Below are 23,517 nucleotides of genomic sequence, written 5' to 3' on the forward strand. Positions count from 1 at the left end.
TTGGTTCCTATGCGGAAAAGGGAACAGCGAAAAGACCCTGCCCTGAAGTAGGAGCTGAAAGAGTTCCAGGAACTGCGGTCAGAGGAACTTAAAAATTCCCAAATTGGTCCAGTCAGAACAAGAGGAAAAAAAAGGGTTCTAGGAATGTTATGTTCTAGGAACTGCAAAAATCCCTCTGGTCGGAAAGCGGCTAATGACTAAATGGAAGTTTAAATCATTTCATTCTTCTTCTTCTGGGTCCAAAAAAATAGGCATTATTGAAGGATAGCAGTAACACATTAACATAACAGGTGATTCCAAACTTTTGAACTGTAGTGTATGAGTCTGGTTCAGGATGTGTGTTAAGTATGAGACCTACCACCATGGAAGGGAGGGAAGCCGCAACCGAATACGGCTCCAATGTCTCCCTCTACTGGGTTTCTCAGTATTCCCTCCTGGAGACACAGAACTGCCTCATTTACAAAGCGAGACACCACCCGGTACTGGCGGTCAGAGTCTGAAGAACTGCAACAAACGCACATGATCATGTCAAGAGAGGAAGATCGGAGCGATGAGTAGATCAGACCAGAGGATGTTGACCTACACTGCAGGAGGAGCTGCCACGTTGTATTTCTTCAAGATTTCTTCAGCTTCAGGATTCACACTCCTGTCTTTTGTTCCATCTTCATAGAGGTATATGCCTTTTCCAGATTTGCGACCTACAATTAGTAATAAAGCACATATTAGACTCACTGAGAGCTAGGTGATGCACGAGGGTTCGGTTAGCATACAATCACTAACAAAACAATGTAACAGTGGGTTAAAACTAGGCTTTTTTGGAGTCACTGCCTAAATATTGTTTCTCAGTATGGGCTCGATATTTTCTGATGGACAAAAACAGACAATGCTTTACAGAAAATTGAAAATATTTGTAATTTTAGTGTGGTGAAAGGGACAGGGAAAGAAACTGATACTAGGAGGATGGTTTAAAGATGTATGATATTGATTCAGCTTGTAGATAAGTGACCAAAAACACACGCTGCCTGTTTCAGTAAAAATCTGAAAAGAAAATGAACTATTTCTCCAGAAAACCTAACGTAAAGTGCAATATGCTGTATGACAGCAGTGCATCTTCAAACGAGCTGAATATTTAAATTACTAATTAGTGGTATTCATTAATGTAATGATTATGTTAATGCATCATTTCTCATCAAAGTTTTACCTTTGAAGCCTCTCTCCGATAGGTCACTAAGAATCGTGTGGGCAGAATGTCCTCCTTCAACACCAAAGGCCTTGGTCAGATTCTACATGCAAGAACACACATCAACATTAGTGGAATGTATTATATTGGTAATTCAAGAGATTAGGGCTGCACAATATCTCTCTCTCTCTCTCTCTCTCTCTCTCCTCTCTCTCAACTGGCGCAGTTGAGGCCCCATTTTCACAGTGTGGGATCAATGAAGTCTATCTTATCTTATCTTCAAATACGTTATCGCATATTGCGTATTTTCCTCATATCGTGCAGCTCTAAGAAATAATACAGTTGCTTTCAAAGGCAGACCATTAATTCAATTGGCAGTAGCCAAGAACCAGACAACATTACCTCTGCTACGTGTGCTGCTATATCCAAACCAACTTCGTCAGACAACGATACAGGGCCGATGGGATAACCAAAGCTTGTCATCAGGGAGTCCAGTTTCTTTGGCTCAGCACCTTCCTACGAAACAACATATGTCATTTCGAGGCTGTTATCGGTCTGGTATGCGCAGAATCAAATCCACTGATGGTGTGTTTTAGTTGGAAAGGGGCAGAGAAGAGCAAGACCTGTAATCTCTCTTTTGTGAATGAGTTCTGTATTTGCCTCAGAGAGGAATCATTTACAGGATGTTGCATAATGTTTCGGGGTTTAAAGCCCCCAATCCCTGCATTTAAAATCACCCCACGGCTGTAGATAGCCATCTAAACGCAGATAGTTTGACACATCCATCGCTGGCTAATGTAGCTTCACAAGAATCCTACTAACTTTATTGCTTTCTGAACATTTATTTAGAAGAATAAAAAAACAAAACTCCAGTGCTGCGTTATATCTGTAGTCCATCACTTTTTTTCGGAGGAAATTCCTCTGCTTACCTGCAAAAGTATTATAGCCTCTGCCATTGTCTGAAAGATGCAGCGATTGGCGTAAAACCCTGGACTATCCTGTGGTTCAGGGGGTCGGCAGGCCGAAAGACAATGAGACAAGATGCAGACAAACACGGCAAAAGATTAATACCATAGTAAGTAACAAAGTAGCAAAAACGTTGCTTAAAGCACTCTTTTAGAGTTGCTCTCACCCTGACAACGATGATAACCTTGCCCTGTTTGAGGCCCACGCTGACAGCAGAGGCCAAGGTGTCTTTAGAGGTCTCATCTGTGGTGATGATCTCCAGCAACGGCATCTTGTCCACCGGGGAGAAATAGTGCATGCCGATGACCTGCACATGCGCACGCACACAAATCAGCAAAGCAAAACAGCATTTGTCTCAAAAATGTCTTTTTTTTTCTTTACATTGTGGCTCCTGTTGCTCCTCATAGCCTTGTTAACAGCCACAATGCACAACAAAATAAGCTAAGGGAAAACTAGGCATATTGACACTATGCTCAATAATGGAAATTTAATAACATTTTCAGTACTGATGAAAAGAAAAGTGTTAAGGGTTAAGTATGTCTGACCTTTTCAGGGCGTTTGCTGGCAGCAGCGATGTCCTTGATGGGCAGAGTGGAGGTGTTGGAGGCAAAAATGCAGTGGGGAGAGATTACCTGTGAAGGGAGAAAAAAGGAAAATTCTATGCACCATACATTTAATTACCAGGACATGAATGCCACGTAATTCTGCAAAGGTGGAGGACGGTACTATATGATGTGGGCCTGATGTTTTTATTCAAACCTCATTATAGGTGAGATAAAGTGGAGCTTTCAGAGAGTGAGTCTTTAGTTCTGCAGCCAAAACGTGTACCTGATCTTGCTCCAAAGAATCCAGAAAATTATTCAAAGTCAATAGTGACTCTGGGTAACTGATTGTGATCAAAGAGCCAATCAAAACACTTTTTTAATACAGACTTAGACCATTTCGCTGGACAAAACTACTGGATATATATAGTACAGATTTTTTTTATTCTCAGAGAGCTACTACCTTTCATGTGTAAAAAGGTATTTCTGGTACAGTTTAAGACGGTCTGTCCAAACTCTCAAACTGAAACTCTATTTAAAGGGAAATTCCAGAGACCTCCAGGGTACTGTACTCACCGCCTCCACCTCCTTGAGGACTTTGTGTTTTATATTGATGTCCTCGGACACGGCCTCTATCACTATGTCAGCAGACTGGAAACCAGAGTAGTCAAGCTGGACTGAGAGATTGGACATTGTGACGTCACGCTCAAATGATGTCAAGGCTCTCTTCTTCACCTTAGTGTTGAGACTGAAAACAAAGACAGAACATTTTTGAAAATAACACCTCAACGAGGATCCCATTCCATTCTTCCGAGTCGTTGTGACAGCCACTTGCTTTTAGCAATTTTGGAGGAATAGCGAAATCCTAATTTGCATGTGCATCTTACCTTTTGTAGACCTGCTCATGTCCCCTGCTGATGCTCTCCTCTGTTGTGTCCTTTAGGATGGCAGTCAGGCCTTTATGTACTGATACCTGGGCTATACCAGCACCCATCAACCCTGCACCCAGGATCGCCAGCCTCCTGACACACAAAACACACATTGTACAGTCTTACTGCTGACATTGATAGGGCAAATGTTTGGGGTGTTATTAACAATATTTCACTCCTGTCTGCAGCTCTTACTTCACGTCCTTCTTCGGGGTCCCAAAGTGGTTTTTCTTACAAGTCACTTGACCATGGTAAAGGCCAATCAGAGCATTGGCCTCTGAAGTCATTGCCAGCTTCCCAAAGTTCTGTGTAAGAGGCAAAAATAGACTTTATTTAGAATGTAGCCAATGTGATACGAGAGCCGAGACCACGGTGACTTATAGTGTGTTCCATTTGTACTCAGAACTCAGATTTTCCGAGGTCAAAGTCGGAAACACGCCCCCTGACCTCATTCCCGGCTCCGAGTTCCGAGGTCAATGGAACGCACTATTATTATTGAGACCTCACGGCTGAATTGTTAAATTGTAGAAACATCCTAGTCAGTTTTTTGGCTAAAATAAATGGCAAAAGGTTTTTATACAAATGAGAAAGAAAAAAAAAAGAATAGTTAATTTTTCACAAACTCACCTCACTTTCAGCCAGATAACCTGCCTCTGTGCCGTGCTCCAGTCCAGTCTTGACAGACTACACATTCAAACAAAAGACAGAGTGACACACATATGAGCAAAATCAGGTGGAAATGCATGTGTCTTTTGCTACTTCCAAATCATGAATTCCTCACCTCAATGATTTTGACAGGAGCAGGGTAGAGACCTTTAGTCTGTTTCTGGACCTTCTCACTTGCAGTCTTATAGATCATCTTCCTCACCTGACCCAGGCCCATCACTGTGTCCTGCAGCTCTGCAAAGACACACGTGGACCATTTCAATATTTATGGTGCATTTACAGCCTGACAGGGATATCTGCATGGCCGATATAATTTTCCAATTAGAGCTCATCACAGACATAGTATCAGTGGGGGTATTGGTAAACGAGTAACAAGAAATTGCAGTAGAGCAGGGGTTACAAGGTCTGACAGTGTGGGCCCATGCTCACATGCTCTGTCTTTTACAGGTGGTGCTTTGGGGAATGTACTAGAATAGTTGTTATTCAATGAATTATGCTGTGGGCTATACCCTGTTTGCTTTGTTTTTTAAGCCTTTACATCTTGGCAAAGTGGCACAATTAAACTTATGCTGAATTAGACATTAGCAGTTCCTGTTTGCAACTGTCACTGGATTACTTAAAACTTGAAGATGTGATGATTCTCACGGGCAAGCTCTGGAGTTTTCAAGAGCGTCTTTTTTCTATGATTTCTAAGTGGATTTATGGACGTTCAGAAAAGTATATATTCTATTACTGGATTATGATTATTGATGCATTAATGTGTACACCACTTTAATGTTGCAGCTGGTAAAGGTGGGGCTCATTTTAATTACTTTGCATACTGCTGGGTAGCTTCTGAATTCCCACCCGTGGTCAACAAAGCCTTATTTTATTTCAACCTATAATAATACATCATTATTTATTTTTTGATCATATGTTGTGTTAAAAATCTCATCAGCAAAAGTAAGTTATTAAAATACTTGTAGTGCAGTAAAAAGTACAATATTTCCTCTGAATTGTAGTGGAAGTAGAAAGAAGCACAGAATGGAAATACTCAAATTAAGTAGAAATAACTCAATATTGCACTAAAGTACAGTACTTGAGTAGATTTACTTACTTTTCCCCCACTGGGTCTCAGGCTGTTTCTGTTATTAAAGATTACATATGAATTCATGCTCTCCAATATTGCTTTTGTGTTTCCTGCATATCTGCTCTCTGGATATCAAATATGTACAGTCGTGAGATAACGCTTCAAAACATGATTTGCTGACTCGATGTACACGAAAACATTGAAAGTCTTTGCACAACTAGAAGTGAGCAAAGAGATCTAGTGAGATTAGGGCAACTAGTGTGAACCAGGATTCACTCACTCTGCATGAGGCTCTTCTCCTTTGTAAGGGGAACCTGCTTGTTGGCGATTCCCTTGGCCACGCCCACTGCAACTTCTTCAAGGTATTCAATAGTCCTCTCCTCTGCAGGCTTCGTGCCAGGACCTGGAGGAAAAACACACAGAGTTGAATCCCCTCCCACCCTCGCCTGGAGGAGCACATCACAGAAGATTACAGCAGTGTAGTACAGCAATGAAGAAACATGCAGAACATACCCAGAGGGTCCACAAGCAGGTGCACTAGACCCATCTCCTTAGCTCTGTCTGCGCTGATGTTCCTGCCTGTCAGCATCATATCCAACGCTTCGGGGAGACCCACCTACACACACACACACACACACACACACACACACACACACACACACACACACACACACACACACACACACACACACACACACACACACACACACACACACACACACACACACACACACACACACAGGGTTGCAGATAAGTGAAGCTCTTGACCTTAATATACCCCAAGTCAGTAGCCACTAGCACAATACTGAGGCAGTATTTTGGATATACCCATGGATATTCTAAGTAATGACAACTAAACTGGGTTGCATCCACATGATACAAGTCTTCCGTGATCACGCACCACCCCTACCCCTCCTTCATGCAGTTGCTTGTAAGCAAGGAGGACACGGAGGATGAAAAAAAAACATGATGAACTCTTCAAAAGAGGTAATTATCTTCACTTGAGCTTCTGCGAGCAAAAGTCGCTTGTGGAGCAGATAGTCTTAATGAGCTTTGTAGCAACTCATTTGGCAATGGCTTGAATGTAACGGACGTTTATTAATATGAAAAAGGTACGCACTAAAGCTTTAACTGAATAACTGATTAATATGAGTGTGTTTATGTTTACCAATTTAGGCAGTCTCTGAGTGCCGCCTAATCCAGGCAGCAGTCCCAGCTTAACCTCTGGTGTCCCCAGGAACGTGTTTTTGCTTTTTGTGGCGATGCGGTACTGGCAGGCTATCGCCAACTACAGAGAAGACACAGAATTGAGATTTTGTGGTCAAATCTTGGTCCACATAAGCAGCATTTTTCACACCTAATCTGTTGCACAGTTGTACCTCAAGGCCTCCACCCAGGCAGAAGCCGTGGATGGCAGCGACAATAGGGATGGGTGACTTCTCGAACTTCTCAAGTTTCTTCTGAACTTCATGAGAGAACCCCGCGGCCTCCTCACTGCTATTGGCAGATTGGATTATTCTACGAGTAAAGAAATAAAGTATGTTAAATTATTCCGTTACACGTATTTAATTTAACCGAATTTATTTATGAATTTTGTATAAAGTCAGTTTGCTTGCAGTTACGAAAGTTAAAAACTAATTTAAAAAATGTCTTCCCTCTGGTTCAAACCACATACAAGTGTAGGAGTGACCACACATACAAGTACTGGAAATCGTTGTTCAAGCCCTAATGAGCCTACTTGATATCTGCCCCGGCGAGGAAGTTGCCAGGCTTGCGGGATATAAGGACGGCACTTTTCACAGCACCGTTCGCCCAGATCTCCTCCATCACCGCCATCAGTTCAGACTGCAACTGCCATGTCAGGGTGTTCACCTGCATATACACAAACACATACACATGAATGCACACACTCTGATTAGTCATCACGTCACATCTGTCAGAGTGAGAGACAGAGACAGGTAGTCACGACTACTCTCTGACATGTATGCACTCGCCCCCCCCCCCCCCACACACACACACACACACACACCTTGGCTGTTGGATCATTGAGTCGTATAACTGCCACATCATCCTTGAGCTCGTAGCTGACGTGTGTTCGAGCTTGATGGAGAGAACAGATGAGAGTCAGACAGACGCATTATGCTAATTTCTGCTATTTTAACATGATCCCTTGAGAATAATAGCATAAATACACTTGAACAGTGCCCTTGCTCAGGACACCTGGGCATGTAGGGAACTGTTGGAACTGGCAGGGCCCAATAAACTATCGTGTGAATGTTTTACAGCCTAAATCTGAATGTGGCCAGACATCTACACAGATACTGAACTGCAAAACCACTATTGTCTGGTCCTCAAAGGCAGACAACACACCCTCTGACAGATGGTACCGACGATAATGAAGATATCAATATCAGTTTATTGTTTGAAGTAAACATTACACTGGACAGGCTTTGGTCCGATATCTAGCATAAAAAAAATATGTAACCTATAGAATTCTATGGAGCAGGGTTTTTTTTAACTATTCCACTGACCTACAGGTGGCGATAATGTGCCAATATACCCAGCATTGTGCCAACACAGGTAGTGGAGAAGAAGACTGCATGCTAGTAACCGTGGATAACATAAGACGTTATTTATCCCGAGAGAATTGTTAAACAATAAAGATTATCAGTAAGGTGCAAAAACCAAATGTACACAATGTCAGAAATGTAAACAGTTACCGTTAAAGTATCATAAATACAACTAACAGTAAAATGCAACTTCCAGATATACACAATGCTAAAAAGGTAAACAGTAAACAAGCCAGGGTCATACAAATAAACAGGTTGATGGTTAGTTGTAAGGATGTTAACACCACAGGTTTTAACAACAGCTTTGCAAAATGTTTCATGAACAAAATGCATTTAATCTGTCTGTTAGACCTCAAAGACACACACTTGTGTGTTTTGATGAGTCAATACCGCATGTAAAAAAGACTTGTTTGTTAGAGAAAAACTCCACAGGGCACCCTTATGTCAGTTACAATGCTAACAAAGGCTTACCTCAGCTAACATTTGACTAAAGATTTTACAGAAGGGGGGGAATGGCTACAGGCTGGGCAGGGTAGTATAATTGACCTCCTTAATAAAACCTTTCACATATGGAAGCCCACACAAACTCAATAATATCTAACTTTAAGTAAAATGGCATAATATATTGGCAAATCATCAGTATGATATCATTAGTGTTTGTAAATTAGATGGACCAATCAGCATCAAGTTTCTATTTACCTGCCAATGATGAAGACAATGAGAGGCTTCGGCTGGCATGACCTAAGAAACAGAGAGAGAGGCAGTGACGACTGCGAACCCAGAATGCTCTCCAATAAGGAAGAAGCAAGAGTGAGTCATGATCTACTTTTGGGACCCTCCACTGGCAGTAAAGGCAGTGTGTTAACACAATTCTACTCCAGCCAGTCAGTGGCGAGCAGATGGAGTCAATAAAGCTCAAACCAAAATTGTAGACATATTAGACAGTACCACACTGAGCCTTGTATATAGAGCTGCAACACACAATCATTTATAATATTGATACGATCTGAATTATGTTTTTCAATCACATCACAATTCCCCAGCTGCCAGGCGCTGACTTCAAATAGTTTGTTTTGCCTAATCAACAGTCCAAGACCCAAAGCTATTCCGTTTAAAATGATATAAAACAAAGCAAATACTTACGTTCAACAAACTGAAACCAGAGATTGATTACTTAAACGATTAATCCAAATTGTTGGCAATTATTTTAGTTTGTTTCTTTTTTTTTTTCATTGACTGAGTGATTAACCAAATACTTTGAGCAAATAGTTTCCACAGTTGGTAACCAGAACAAGCATTACCATCAGTGGAATGAACTCAGCTCCTGTACTTAAGTAAAAAAAATGTAATGTTACTATACTTCTACTCCTCTACATTTATTGTACATTCTGCCATATGTACAGGACATGTAGAGGACAAATCCAGCTGGTTAGCAGCAGTTTTTGTGTGTGTGAGTGCGTGTAAGTGTATTTGTTTAAAAAAAAAAATACAATAAAAGTTCTTATGGCTGGTGCTGTGTGGTTGTTTGGGATGGGTAAGTTACAGAACTCCATCACATGTATTTGATAGCTTTAGTCATAGTTACTTTGCAGATTTAGATTAAATTATCCAACAATATATGAAGTAATTCAAATAAGATCGACCTTTAACAGCTGCAAAATTAAAGTGGTGTACACATTAGTGCATCTGCATCAATCATTTTAATAATTATTATAATAATATAATAAACATTAACATTCTAAAATCGGCCATTCTGAATAATGATTAATTTTACTTTTGGTACTTTAAGTATGTTTTGATGCTAATACTTTTGTAAGTACGATTGTGAATGCCGGACTTTTACTTAACGTAAACAGAGGACTTTACACTATAATAGCCTACATAACGCTACTTAAACCTAAGGAATAGATCTGAACACGTCTTCCTCCACGTATATGCTAATTTTGTATACTCTGTCTCTGTTAACATTTGAATGACGTAGATTACAAGTCATACGTTTTAACAATAATTTGGCACAATTAGTTTTTTTTTGTATCTCCCCTAAGCGTGCAAAAGAACCATTCTCTTGTCCATTCTCAGTACAATTTCACAAATGATTTTTAAATATTAAACAGTTAAAGCTTGAGGCCAGCTGCTAACAAGTCGCCTATTACAAATTCAACAAATCTGTGAAAACAAGAATGTAGCATATGCCATTAACCAACAAAAAGTGTGCAATTAACCATTACAATTGTCGACTATAAAACAGATATTAAATTATTCATTTTGTATCACATACCTGAGAATGAAGGACATTTGCTAGTTGCAAATTTGGAAAAAACTCCAGCTGCACGAAGAACTGCCATCTCCACCTGAAACTCTTCAAAAAGGTGTTCAATCAGCACACCGTGCGCACATTAAATATTCTGACCGTTGGGGGCGCAAAAGTGTCGATAAAGTCGATAACAGATTAAGGACCTCAAAGCACGCTGAGATATTGCCGTTGCATAAAATGTTCTTGTACTAAAACGTTATCTCTTTTAAACTTATCTTGTCTTTTTTTAGTAAAGCAATACATTATATGATGTCGGTATTGTAATTTAGGATTATACGAAAGCAGATACGTAACCATTCATTTGTTGTCCATGTTTCGTTCAGGCATATTTTAGTCCGCTAACACACTGGTGGGTCCTTGAAAACGTAGTCCACTGTGGCGCTGGTGTGTCTGGCTGTTAGTTTGAGCAGCAGGGAAGAGGTCTCGGCAAAGACAGAACTCAATTATAGGTAAGCTACATCTGAACCATAACTATTGATAATAGAACTAGACAGAGACAATACATGATATGAACTCTTCAAATGCGTTTCTTCACCCCAAGCATAGAGGAATAGATCGTATCATGATATATTTATGGTAATAGATCACAATTGAATGGACACTTCAGCTAACTAGTAGCTACTTAGCTTAACTGACGTTAGCTTGCATCTTGCGTCCAGCGTTGTTTTACTGTTTACAATGTTTCAGTCATGTGTTTTTGATTGTTGTAAACGTTACTTTAAAGAACCAAATAATGTATCGATCCGTAGACAGTTATGACCCTGTTTAAGTCCCGTGATCCTGCATTTCTGTCTCTGTCATTCTCTAGTATAGGAATCTAGGTGAAGGGTCAAAGGCAGGGTAGGGGGTTGGGCAGGGTGACCGTCATACTGTCCTACATAATATAACATAAATAAGACATATTGTGGCGTCTATGTAGCTATTTATATATTATGCGTAGCAGATTAGAGCCTAAAGGTCTTTAGTTTTATAGTTGGTGGGGGTAACGTTGAGGTCAGCGTTGGAGGAAGTAACGTTACTCAGATCTTTTACTTAAAGTAGAAATACCACGTCTAAAAATACCTCCATTACAACTAAAAGTCCTGAAGTCAAAATGTTACAGAAGTATTAATAATACAGAAGCATTATTATTTTTCAGATACTTAATACTACTGGGTATATTGGTAGCATAGTACTGCATTATATCAAACGAGCATATCAAACAGTATGTAGACTTATGTAATTATTATTAACAGAGTGTCTCATAATTGTAGTGCAGTAAAAAGTATGTTTCTCTCTGAAATATAGTGGAGTAGCAGTAAAAAGCAGGGGGGAAAAAAGTATATCAATACAGTACAGTACTTGAGAAAAATGTACTTGGTTACATTCCATCACTGGGTAAGTTATGTGTTTCTACAGCAACGTAACGTTGCATGTCAACAGTATTATATGGAGTGTGAATATTGGGGGTAATCATACGTGAAATTAGCTAATCGTATAAACAGTCCAAGCCTTTATTGTTATGTCTAGTTAATGTGATTCAGACTTTCAAGTCACAGTTGACCTTTTGCCTACAGAGGTAGATCTAGAGTATTAAGCCAACCTGAGAGGCTTTGTAGTATGATGTTATTGCCAAGTAAGTAACACTTACAAGGAATTTGACTAGATGAATGGTGCATAGATAAACATATTAAAAGGAAATAAATAATAAATGATTCTGTTTATAAGAGTACAGCTCTATGTAAATTTAGTTATGACACAGTGTATAGGCAAAACACTGTGTAAATATTATGTTACTGTAATTTTTTTCCCTTTTTTTTCTTGCTTGTTTTTTGTAGTACCCCTTGCATGGGATTTTTATTCTTTTCTTTCCTTTAAATATATTTCTTTCTTTCCTTAAATATTTAAAAAATAATTAAGTTAATTTGCAAATTTGTGGCAAGCATGTACAGCTGTCTTTAATTCCAATGTTAGGTGGGTTCCCTTTACAAGCCCTCAGGTTGTTCCCACCTGTGCATTTTATTATGTTATTGTATATTTCTTTTTTCTTTTTATTCTATTTGATATGCACAAATATAGAAATTGAAAAAGTAAAAGAAACGTTAACATAAACAAACAAATATAAATGATTAACAATAAGAAAAGAAGGCTGTAAGGCTTAGTGCAGTATGAGCAAAGATGTTGAGGTATGTGCAAAAGTTCGGTGTAGGCTATATATAGTATGCACTGGACAGGTTGCAATGCTATCTTATAAATAAGTCCTCTCTTCATGCAGTTTATACTTTGCAGCTTTTGTTGAAACTGTTTTAGAGAGAGCTTAATCTAATGTTATGGTTATTTTGGAGGATGTAGTTTGAGGTGCTACTGAATTGTACTGTATTATACAGAGAGGTGTTTCTGTTATTTAGCCTACCCCCATTTATATAAATGTGTTTGAAACACTATATTATTGAATTAGCTGGCAGTTTGCAGTCCAGTTTAAATGGAAGTCTTCATTTTTTTGCTTGAGAAATGTTATGAGTGTTATGTAGGGCCATGAACTTTTTCATCACAACCCTGGTTATAACTTTGTAGTAACACTTACAGTTTCTTTCTCTGTAGAACATAATGGCTTCCATGCTGCTGAACACAATGCGGAGCGGCTCTGTCCGCCCTTCCCGGGCAGTGTGGTTGGGTACGTTTCTTTAATATTATTTGTTTCACAGATAAACATATTCAAATATATGTGAAAGCAATACTATATAGAGAGTCAGAAATACAGCACCAACAGCTAATAGATTGTTTGATGTGTAATTATGAATACATACAGTGATCTTTGGCCTTAAATTCAGACTGCTCAACACTGTCATCTAAAATGCTGTCGTATAGTATAGACTTGATTCTCTGCTCAGCCATTATATCTTACACATATATATTTGTTTGCTGCTATATTAATGTGCTGCTGAATATCGAGTACAGACCCCTTTTTAAATGATATAATTCTTCTATTGGTTTATTTAAAAGGGGACAGTGCAATTTCATAAAACACATGAACAAACATTGTTAAAAAAGCCAGAATTGGGTGCCCAGATAGCTCAGTTGGTAGAGCGGGCGCCCATATATAGAGGTTTACTCCTCGATGCAGCGGGCCCGGGTTTGACTGCATGTCATTCCCCCTCTTTCTCCCCTTTCATGTCTTCTTCTGTCCTATCAAAATAAAGGCTGAAAATGGCCCCAAAAAAAAAAAAAGCCAGAATTAGCCAAAAGGCTATTTTTCATCTGTAGTCCCCTGTTAAATGATATAATTGAGGATGATAAGGAATGTTTTTCTCTGTCTGTCTCAGGGACGCGCTCTCTCAGTATGACAGCTCAGCTTCAGGCTCAAGGTAAGTCGTTCCTCTAAGTGATATCACTTACACACCAATCCAGATTATAGTCTTGTGGAGATCCCATTGTTTAAAATGTGAGCTGAACATCGTGAGCCTCTTTTTATCCTGGACAGAACCTATGCAAAACTACCTTGTCTAGGTGGAATCTAAATGGTTGAAAATGTGATATTAAGATAGTATTCAATCCTCAGGTCAGCTCACAACTATCAGAGTCTGACTCCCTGTTACTGTCTTCGTTTTCTTTCAGTTCAGACAAAGAGCAAAAAGACACTGGCACGGCCTGGTGTGAAGAACATAGTTCTGGTGGAAGGAGTTCGAACCCCTTTCCTGCTGTCTGGAACCACGTACGTCTCTGGCTCTTTTCTTATGGTTAAGTTCACTGGCTGGAGCCTCCATACCAGCAACCAGCATAACTTTAGGAAGAGGGAAAGCCTGTTGTCAAATGGCATTTACAGAGAGAGTGTCTTATCTTGAATGTACCTTTCTGGTTTGTGTTTACAGATATGCTGACCTAATGCCCCATGACTTGGCCAGAGCAGCTCTGCAGTAAGTGATTTTCATAGGTTATGTTTTTTTTGTGTCAATGGTGTCATAACGCTAACAAATCCACCATCAGAGTTTTAATTGACACCATAAATCGAATTACAGTCTGCTGACGTAGCGTGCAGTTGTTCCAATAAACTGGCCATTGATACCACTTTTTTTTTTCAATAGTGGCCACCAAGCAGCACCGTAACAAGTAACTTAACACTGAGTACATTTTTATGTTAGTAAATTACATGTACAGTCATATATTAGGGTGGCACCTAAATCATAGTTGTAGCTGTTGCCGTGGTCGTGCTACACCCTGCTACGTCCTGCTGCGCCCTGCTATGCCCTGCAGAGCCCTGCTATGCCCTGCAGAGCCCTGCTGCACCCTGTAACGCCCTGCAGTGCCCTGCTACGCCATGAACTACTACAACTACTATTTCTAGTCATAGTTCAATCATCTTTATTGTGACTATTATTGCCACTGTTCATCACACCCCCAACCGGCATCGTCAGACACCACCTACCAAGAGCCTGGGTCTGTCCGAGGTTTCTTCCTAAAAAGGGAGTTTTTCTTCGCCACTGTTGCACTAAATGCTTGCTCTTGGGGGAATTACTGGAATTATTGGGTCTTTGTAAATTATAGAGTGTGGTCTAGACCTACTCTATCTGTAAAGTGTCCTGAGATAACTCTTGTTATGATTTGATACTATAAATAAAATGTAATTGAATATATTATTACACTTATCAATTGATCCTGGTCCCATCCTATAGTGTTCATTAAAACAGAAGTTATTTTCCTTTTCACCAGAAAAAATCCAGTTATTGAAGAATGTCTAGACTCTCCAAAAATCTGTGAAAAATCTGTGACCCAGGGTACCAAATAGACCAGGGCTGTTGCCGGTTTAGACGTTAACACAAGCGTTACATGTATAACTAGGGTTCTGTGAATTACGGGTGACCCTCAGATGTAATATCTAGGCGTTAAAACGTTTGAAAACGGCTGAAACTCGTCAGTTCAGACAGGAGGGGGGAGAGAGAAAGAGGAACATTGGAGCAACAATCTGTGAGAGGGGGGTGGCGTGTTTTGTTAAAAACATTTTGTAGGGCTACTGTGATTTAAAATTGTCCATTTGGGTTTCCCTAGGGGTCTGCTACACAAGACGGGCTTACCCAAAGATGCTGTAGACTACATCATCTATGGAACAGTCATTCAGGAGGTCAAAACCAGCAATGTAGCAAGAGAGGTATTTTCACACACACACACACACACACACACACACACACACACACACACACACACACACACACACACACACACACACACGCGTACATGTACTTTCTTTAAGCCTTGGTCCTAAGCATTACCACTGCATGCTAAGGCATTATATTAACCAAAGGAGCATTTTTGAGCTGCTGTTTTGTTGTGCATCTCCTTCATTTTTCACTGTGCTTTCAGGCAGCATTGGGTGCAGGCTTCTCTGACAAGATCCCAGCTCACACCGTCACCATGGCCTGCATCTCCTCCAACCAGGCAATGACCTCAGGTATGTCAGGGAAAGTAATCTCTACACCAAGCCTCTTCCATTTGACATGGCTTTTATCGCCCCTCAGAGTAAACCGAACTAAGTAGTCTTACATTGTAGCTGGGAGAAAAAACAACAACAACAAAGATGTTATGCTGTATGCTGCTGCTGTGAGAATCAATTGGAAGTAATAAAAATGCATTTTAATCTTGACCACAACAAAAAAAAAGCTAAACAAACAAGCACTCAAGCTGAGCTAAAGACGTAACACACCACAACATCTGGGCATGTTCTAGATGAGGAAAATAAGAAAACTACACAGATGTCTTATCACAATGAAGGGGAAATAATAAAGGGGGGTCACAGCAGGAGGCCGAGGTCAGGTGTGTCCTTATACATTAAGATTAAGATTTTTTTTGGTTGTCCTCCTCTAAAATACATTGACCTTTGTTTGGCTCTCTTTCCTCCGTCCTTCTCTCCAGCTGTTGGTCTGATTGCTGCAGGCCAGTGTGACTCTGTTGTGGCAGGAGGGGTGGAGTTCATGTCCGATGTTCCTATCCGTCACAGCCGTAAGATGAGAAAGACCATGCTGTCCCTCAATAGGGCGAAGACCCTTGGCCAAAGGCTCAGTCTGATTGGCAGTATCCGGCTAGCACATCTCTCCCCTGAGGTATATATTCACTTAAAATCTCTTAAGAGTTACACCACTTTCAGTTTGTTACATGTGATTTGTAGCATCAGAAATCAAATTTCTTGTGTCTTTGTGTGCGTTTTGTAGCTTCCTGCTGTGGCTGAGTTCTCCACAGCTGAAACGATGGGCCACAGTGCTGATCGTCTGGCTGCTGCATTTGGGGTCTCCAGAATGGAGCAGGATGAGTTCGCTGTGCGATCACACACACTGGCCAAACAGGCCCAGGACGCCGGTCTGCTGCAGGATGTCATCTCCTTTAAAGTGCCAGGTAAACTTTCTTTAAACTAAAGATGCATGACCTCACACATTCAAGGGTTAGGGATGGTTTAGTCTCGCATGGCCAGCTCTTTCTCCACATCGCTGTGGAGAAAGGTTTGGCTCCACCACACATAGGCCTGTCGCAATATGCAATAAATCAATTAATCGCATGATAAATAAAAATGAGCTTGATAAGCTTGAAGTTGTACCTGCATTATTATGCCTTTATCATTATATTAGATGAAAATGGAATCAGAACGGCAATATTATCGTTTATCGCAATAATTTCTGGGACAATTTATCATCCAGCAAAATTTGTTATCGTGACAGGCCTAACCACACATTCATTCTAGGATAGGAGAAAAATACGCTCTGGGTTGTTTGCGTTTCTTTAAAGGTCCAATGTGTACGAATTTCTCCCATCTGGCGTTGAGATCATATATCGCAATCAACTCTCTCGCACCACGCAGTTCAAAGTACGTATTACAGCTACGGTAGCCTTCACGCTTCAAAAAGCCAGTCTCTTGCTCTTTTCAACATCCTTTTTTCTGGGGGAAGAAGAAGACTCCTGTTCCTGAAATTTGGATTTTGAATACGTGTGGTCTTCCATGTTTCGTTCTTCAAACTTGCCGGGGCAGGGAAGCTACGATACCCGTTAGCAGCATTAGCAGCACCTGTGAGTTTATCATGTGACAGCGAAAACGCGAAAGGGGGAGCAGTACGTCCTGTATGTCCCTTACCGGCTAACGTATTTCAAGATGGCGCATGAATATGGAGCGTCTACCCCAGTTCATGTGAATGCAAATGTAACATTTCAAGCCAAAAGGAATACTTGGAATTGATGGTGGTGGTAAATATTCATGAAAAAGGACAAGTCTGTGAACGGGCAACACAGATTTTTGATAATGAACAACTAAACACGTTACACACTGGACCTTTAAACCAATCCCAATCCTCTTGGGCAGCGCTAATCTCCGGACGCAGCAGCGGTGGCTCTGCAAAATGGTCTCGGGAAGGAACTTGTTTTGGTGGAACACTTGCACCCCGCAAAAAAAAACGTGAGCTGTTTAAATTAGCTGGATACATGGTTAAACGTAATTTGCTCTTTTCGCCGTGTGTACTTGGTCCACAGCAGTCGCCGCCAATCGGTCCCAAAACGTCCCAGTTAGAGAGGAAATGCAGTAAAACATATTCTTTGGAAATCTTAACAATCATTCCACGAAAGAACCAAGCAGGCCTGCCTTGTTGCACAATCCAAATTTTCTTCTAAACCTGCCATTTTCAGCGAGTAGCTTGCTAGCTCTGGGTTTGTTCCGTTGATCCAGACTAGGGATGGTTGAATACGTCGTGTTAGTTTTCAGGAATTTTATGGATGGTTGTGTACTTTCAACGTTGGTGGTAATATTGTTGTAACTGGTAGATGTCATTTGTCTGTGCTTGTTGTCACCAGGTCGTGATATTGTTTCCAAGGACAACGGCATCCGCCCATCCACCATGGAGCAAATGGGCAAACTAAAGCCCGCCTTCATCAAACCTCACGGCACAGTCACCGCCGCAAACTCCTCCTTCCTGGTAAACCCACACACACCAGGCCCTGCAGCACTCCGTGTCCTTAATTCCTCCGGTTCAAAAACGCATCCATTCTTTATTTGACTCTGTGTGTAAAACAAACGCGCAAAGCTACACACACACACACACACACACACACACACACACACACACACACACACACACACACACACACACACACACACAAACGCGCAAAGCTACACACACACACACACACACACACACACACACACACACACACACCAATCTGCAAAAACAAAGCTACAAAGTACCTGAAGCAAAACACTGTTAAGCAACTTTTGGCTTTTTTGTTATTATTATTATTATCCTAAGAATTTCTGGTAACATTTTTGGTCGATTAATGAAACAAATTTGTATAGCCCTGCTCAAACTGTCTCCCCAGATTCTCTTTCTACTGTTTTCGCTCACAAGTGGAACCATTCATAAACTGCCCTGGCATTAAAAACACTGCTTGTTTGTGTGTGTCCTCAGACTGACGGTGCGTCTGCTGCCCTTATCATGTCTGAAGAGAAAGCTTTGGCTATGGGTTACAAGCCTAAAGCCTACCTCAGGTATCTGCACCCTCTCTTTTTGGTAGAGCAGCCTCAGTTTTCCACAATATAATGCTCTTTCAGATGTTCTGATCATATTATATTTGCATTCTGGCAGAGACTTTGTCTACGTGTCCCAGGACCCCAAAGATCAGCTGCTTTTGGGGTGAGTTCACAAATTTAGTTTAGCTAAAAAAAAAAAAGCGAAGCAACATTTGCAAAACAAGCGTTTTTTATTAGGGCTGTCAAACGATAAATGTTTTTTAATCGTGATTAATCGCTGAATTTCTATAGTTATTTGCGATTAATCGCATGTAATCCGCGTTGCTATTCCTGCAGCAGCAGGATGTGTTACGAGGAAGTATGGCAAAGTGCGGCAAAGGGTCAAAATAGTAGCCTGTTAGGCACGACGTGAAGCTGAGTGAAGTGAAAATAAATTAATAAATGGCGGCATGCGATTTAAAAAAATAAATAAAAAATGTGCGCGTTATGCTCGGCCCTTAATCGTATCGCGAATAACTCGTTAATGCTGACAGCCCTAGTTCTTATAAGATTTGGCATGGAACTGTTAAAGCTAACCTAGTGTGTGTTTTACCCTACTGTACAGTACATTTGTGTTGGAAGGTAGAGACCCATTTTATTCTGAGGTGAATTGAATTGCTCTTTTGAAGACCAACAGTTTGATTTCTGTTTGACACTGCGCCCTGTTTAACTTTTCCAGGCCGACGTACGGTACACCAAAGGTCCTGGAACGGGCTGGCTTGACCATGAGTGATATTGACGTCTTTGAGTTCCACGAGGCATTCGCAGTAAGTTATCGCAACACATTACTCTTTGGGGGGGGGGGGAAGAGACACTGTGTGCTTGTGTAGTGGTGGGTGAATATGTCCTGTCAATCTCCAAGATATTTTAAGTTACAGATATGCATGATTAAACTTGAATCTTTCAATTGCTGTGTCTGCTAGGGCTGTCCCAAACGATTATTTTTGAAACGATTAATCTAGCGATTATTTTTTCGATTAGTCGACTAATCTGACGATTCATTTTTTCGATTAATCTAACGATTGAATTTTTCAATTAACGATTATTTTCCCCATTGCTCAGTTATTAACAATTTACACAAAACAAATTTCAATAAGGTTCAAATCTCTATTTATTAAAATTGTTTAACACTGCACTGTTCAAGTAAAATGATTTTTTTGTGCAACCTGATGCCAGATGCAGGCTATCAGTCCAACCGCAAAATAAAGTCACTTTCAGGAGAAATACAAAAATAAAAACTTAAAGTAAAACAGAGCGAGTGCAAAAAGAGTAGTGTATGAGAGATTAACCTGTATTTGCTTTTTTTAACAGTAGGTAAAGTAGTTTAACATCCAAGCTCTTCTCCCTTTAATTTAACTGTAAATATTTGTATCTAAAGGCTGGTTAAGCACTGTAGGGAGGAGAAGTTGGACAGTTTTTTTTGTCTCGTTCCAGCGATTGGCACATCTGGGTGATGGCGTCGGATATGCGTTAGCATGTTAGATGTATTTCCACTCACACACCAAACAACTGCTGAACAACGCCGACACACAGTCCTCGTCTCATCAACCACTCTCTCGCCTGTAGCCTACTACTGGAACTGACCCGAAGACCGAAGTTTTCGAAGGCGGGGACTGCATGAGACGAGAGGACATGACACGGGAGACTGCAGGCTGCAGCCATACAGTCTCCAAGTTTTCCCAAACTTGCGATCTTAAACAGCCCGGCGGGGAACTCTTGTGCCACCACTCGCGTCCTTCGTGCTGCTATCTCTGACTCACTCACCTGACAAAAAAACTGCATGTAGGCGGAGGAGCTCGGCTAGCTTCAGAGCTAAGGCGGAGGTACAGATTAGGTGTCCCTAGAACCTGCGTATCTAACAGTAGTTCCACATTACATTAGTTCCGCATTACACGCAAGATTTTTATTTATTTATTTTATTTAGTGACGCGTCATCGTAAATTATTTGTGTCGACGAATCGTCCCAGCCCTAGTGTCTGCCTTAATCCCAGTCATGGCCTGTGTTATTCATGGGAATTAATGTTGTGGAGTAAGATTTGACTGGTCTACTTCATGTCCTGCACTTCTGAATCAGTTGAAATCAATATGTTTTCTGTCTGGTATCTATGGTAACTGTGGATGTACTGTATTTGTGTGTGTTTTCCAGGGCCAGATAATGGCAAATATGAAGGCTTTGGACTCAGATTGGTTCGGTCAGACGTACCTGGGCAGGAAATCAAAGGTAAAGATAGCCACTGGTCATACTGCAACAGATTAACAGTAAATCAAGGCCAAGATGATTTATATGTATATTGGTATTGGTGTCATATTTAGATTTCACACTAATAAGTACTTTAGTACAAGTATAATTATCAGTCTGACCGTGTTGTGTGTGTGTGTGTGTGTGTGTGTGTGTGTGTGTGTGTGTGTGTGTGTGTGTGTGTGTGTGTGTGTGTGTGTGTGTGTGTGTGTGTGTGTGTGTGTGTGTGTGTGTGTGCGTGCGTAGGTGGGAGCTCCTCCCATGGAGAAGTTCAACCTGTGGGGAGGCTCTCTGTCTTTGGGTCATCCGTTTGGTGCCACAGGCTGCCGGCTGGTAACCACAGTGGCACACCGGCTGCAGAAGGAGGGAGGACAGTACGGACTGGTGGCGGCTTGTGCTGCTGGAGGACAGGTAATTGCTGGCTGACGTGTGCATGAGACAGCAGAGTCACACAAGCCACGGCTGACTCTTTTCAGGATTTCTGCAGTGTCTTAAAAAGTCTAAAATTTCAAAATAATAATGTTAGGCCTTAAGAAGTCTTAAAGGTGCACTATGAGTTCCTGCATGGTTTCAGCGCGATTTAATTTTTATCTCAAATCGTAGGCATCTCTCCTTGATCCGCTAGCTGCCTGCCCCCTGAATACACTGTGAAAAAGCCCGGTCTCGGGAGATAACACAGGGGTCGTAAACGTCAAACAAACACTAGGGGCACAGGCTGTGCACCAAAATACAACAAACCACTCCAGCCAATCACCGACAAGATGGTTTGGGGAGGGGGTGGGGGTTAGTGACAGTTAGTCAGTTAGTCACGACTGTTAAGGAAACATGGGGGGAGGGGCGAGCTTGCTCTGTTTTGTTTGGTATTTACTTGGAACGTCAACAGAAGTGACGTCATGCAGGAACTCATAGTGCACCTTTAAATTCGCTCAAGTATTGTGTTCTAGGTCTTACATTATTTTAAACAGGTCTTAATTTCCCTACAACTGTGCAACTCTGCCTCTAATGCTCATATTTTTTTTTATTATTCCGTGGTGTTGTAGTTCTTTCGCTTGTCCAAATATAATTTCGCTGTATTAAGACTACAAATGAGACCAACATGCAACTTATATTGCAGCCAATCAGCTTTTGACTTATTGGCGCGAGTCTCTTTCAGATTGTACCATAGACGTAAAACGGAATTTATTCCTCAGCTTTGGGGAAGTGCAGGTTTATTGATACGTGGTTTGAAAAAAAAACTGAATTTAGGGTTCAGTTGATGTTGTGATAAAGGTCTTAAATTTCATTCATAATGGTCTTAAAAAGTCTTAAATTTGACATGGTGAAACCTGCAGAAAGTTTTTCTCTTTTAGTAGAATTCAAATTTCACAATTTAAAACGTTAAGTAACATTTTTGGGAAATGTAGACCTCAGTATACATTTTTAGTAAAATTCTGGGAAACTCGGATGTTTTTTCAAAAAGGAAGTCTGACAGTACTTCCATTTTCTTTCTTGTTTAGACCATCTCTAACTTTTTATTTGTTTGTTTTTTCCTGACAAACTTGTGTTGTGTTTTCCAGGGTCATGCCATGGTGATTGAGGCCTACCCCCAGTAAAATACTTAAAACACCATCGGTAGCCTCGATCTTCAGGTTCATCATAACGGCTACACACACCAGACAACAGACTGTACATACTAGCACCATCTTTGCCTTGCTGAGAGAGGAGTCAGATGCAGTATGCGAGTGAGTCTTAGGAATCTTGTGTAAATTCAGCTTTGCCTCAAAGCTGTGAAATTATAGCGTAACTTTGTAAAGAAAGGTTTATAGACTTTGAGGTGCATCTTGTCAGCATTGTGACTGAGTCGAATGTAACATAGCTTAATTTAAGCACTCAGAGGAGCTACAGTGATCCTAATGTTTATATACGCTGTAATATTTTTTTCTTACGAACTGTTGGAATTAAAGGGTGTGATGATGACCACACTGCCACTCATTAATTGGTTTGCTATTCTTTCTCGCCCTTAAAATAGACCTTTTGCAGAAATTCACTGGTTACGGTTTCTGAAACGTGAATATTGTATGCTTTTCTTCTAGTCTCATATGAGAGTAAACTGAATACGTTTGGGTTTTGGACTGTTGCGTTTGAAGACATTTAGGTTTATCTATATTGCGGAGACTTTTGTCCAAACGAACATCCTGTACAAATGAGCCACAGTAGATCAAGGAGAAGCCAACGTGAACAAGTGCCACAATGCTCACACAAGGTTGCAGGTGCATGATGTTAGACATTAGCAACAGTATTTTTAAAAAAAAAAATGTGTGGGGTGGGGGAAGAGGGAGGACAACATTATTGTGATTGGCATTTTTCACTATTTACTGACATTTTATAGACAAAACAATTAACTAAATTATTGGCAGATAACACGGTAATGAAAATAATCATTTGTTTCAGCGCTTAGCTTATGTGTATATGTATTTGTATATGGATAACAATAAATATTTGTGACTACATAAGCAACAATTAAAGTTAAACCCTCTTATCTGCTTCATCG

At 40.6% G+C, this 23,517-nt stretch overlaps 2 protein-coding genes across 2 annotated transcripts; one reads left to right on the forward strand and one right to left on the reverse strand.

Moving 5' to 3' along the window:
- Window positions 1-341: 341 nt before the first annotated feature.
- On the reverse strand, window positions 342-10,455 carry hadhaa (hydroxyacyl-CoA dehydrogenase trifunctional multienzyme complex subunit alpha a). Its single transcript, XM_039781352.1, has 20 exons — window positions 10,201-10,455; window positions 8,622-8,663; window positions 7,382-7,452; window positions 7,091-7,224; window positions 6,732-6,870; window positions 6,521-6,640; window positions 5,866-5,968; window positions 5,633-5,755; window positions 4,399-4,517; window positions 4,245-4,301; window positions 3,813-3,922; window positions 3,576-3,710; window positions 3,265-3,436; window positions 2,692-2,778; window positions 2,313-2,453; window positions 2,110-2,178; window positions 1,583-1,696; window positions 1,202-1,283; window positions 584-698; window positions 342-504 (listed from the first exon to the last, which is right to left on the reverse strand). The coding sequence occupies exons 1-20, from the start codon at window positions 10,265-10,267 to the stop codon at window positions 342-344; spliced, it is 2,163 nt and encodes a 720-aa protein (XP_039637286.1). The 5' UTR covers window positions 10,268-10,455.
- A 117-nt stretch (window positions 10,456-10,572) lies between these two features.
- On the forward strand, window positions 10,573-22,962 carry hadhb (hydroxyacyl-CoA dehydrogenase trifunctional multienzyme complex subunit beta). The gene is made up of 16 exons (XM_039782617.1): window positions 10,573-10,685; window positions 12,817-12,889; window positions 13,539-13,580; window positions 13,831-13,927; window positions 14,085-14,129; window positions 15,259-15,358; window positions 15,571-15,658; window positions 16,120-16,307; window positions 16,416-16,596; window positions 18,037-18,158; window positions 18,648-18,727; window positions 18,825-18,872; window positions 19,428-19,515; window positions 20,895-20,969; window positions 21,234-21,398; window positions 22,544-22,962. Exons 2-16 carry the CDS (start codon window positions 12,823-12,825, stop codon window positions 22,577-22,579), a joined length of 1,422 nt encoding a protein of 473 aa, XP_039638551.1. The 5' UTR covers window positions 10,573-10,685; window positions 12,817-12,822; the 3' UTR covers window positions 22,580-22,962.
- The last annotated feature ends 555 nt before the right edge of the window (window positions 22,963-23,517 follow it).

This window comes from Perca fluviatilis, chromosome 18, assembly GCF_010015445.1.
Source record: "Perca fluviatilis chromosome 18, GENO_Pfluv_1.0, whole genome shotgun sequence".
Lineage (NCBI taxonomy): Eukaryota > Metazoa > Chordata > Actinopteri > Perciformes > Percidae > Perca > Perca fluviatilis.

What these genes read in the sequence shown, in the direction of transcription:
- hadhaa (XM_039781352.1), bottom strand. Translation starts at nt 10,267, where the DNA reads ATGGCAGTTCTTCGTGCAGCTGGAGTTTTTTCCAAATTTGCAACTAGC. An exon ending in CTCCTGTCAAAATCATTGAG is followed by an intron (nt 4,302 to 4,398) that starts GTGAGGAATTCA and finishes TTGAATGTGTAG; the next exon opens with TCTGTCAAGACTGGACTGGA. An exon ending in ATCGGAGAGAGGCTTCAAAG is followed by an intron (nt 699 to 1,201) that starts GTAAAACTTTGA and finishes TACTAATTGTAG; the next exon opens with GTCGCAAATCTGGAAAAGGC.
- hadhb (XM_039782617.1), top strand. Translation starts at nt 12,823, where the DNA reads ATGGCTTCCATGCTGCTGAACACAATGCGGAGCGGCTCTGTCCGCCCT. An exon ending in CCGCAAACTCCTCCTTCCTG is followed by an intron (nt 18,159 to 18,647) that starts GTAAACCCACAC and finishes GTGTGTCCTCAG; the next exon opens with ACTGACGGTGCGTCTGCTGC. An exon ending in AAGCCTAAAGCCTACCTCAG is followed by an intron (nt 18,728 to 18,824) that starts GTATCTGCACCC and finishes GCATTCTGGCAG; the next exon opens with AGACTTTGTCTACGTGTCCC.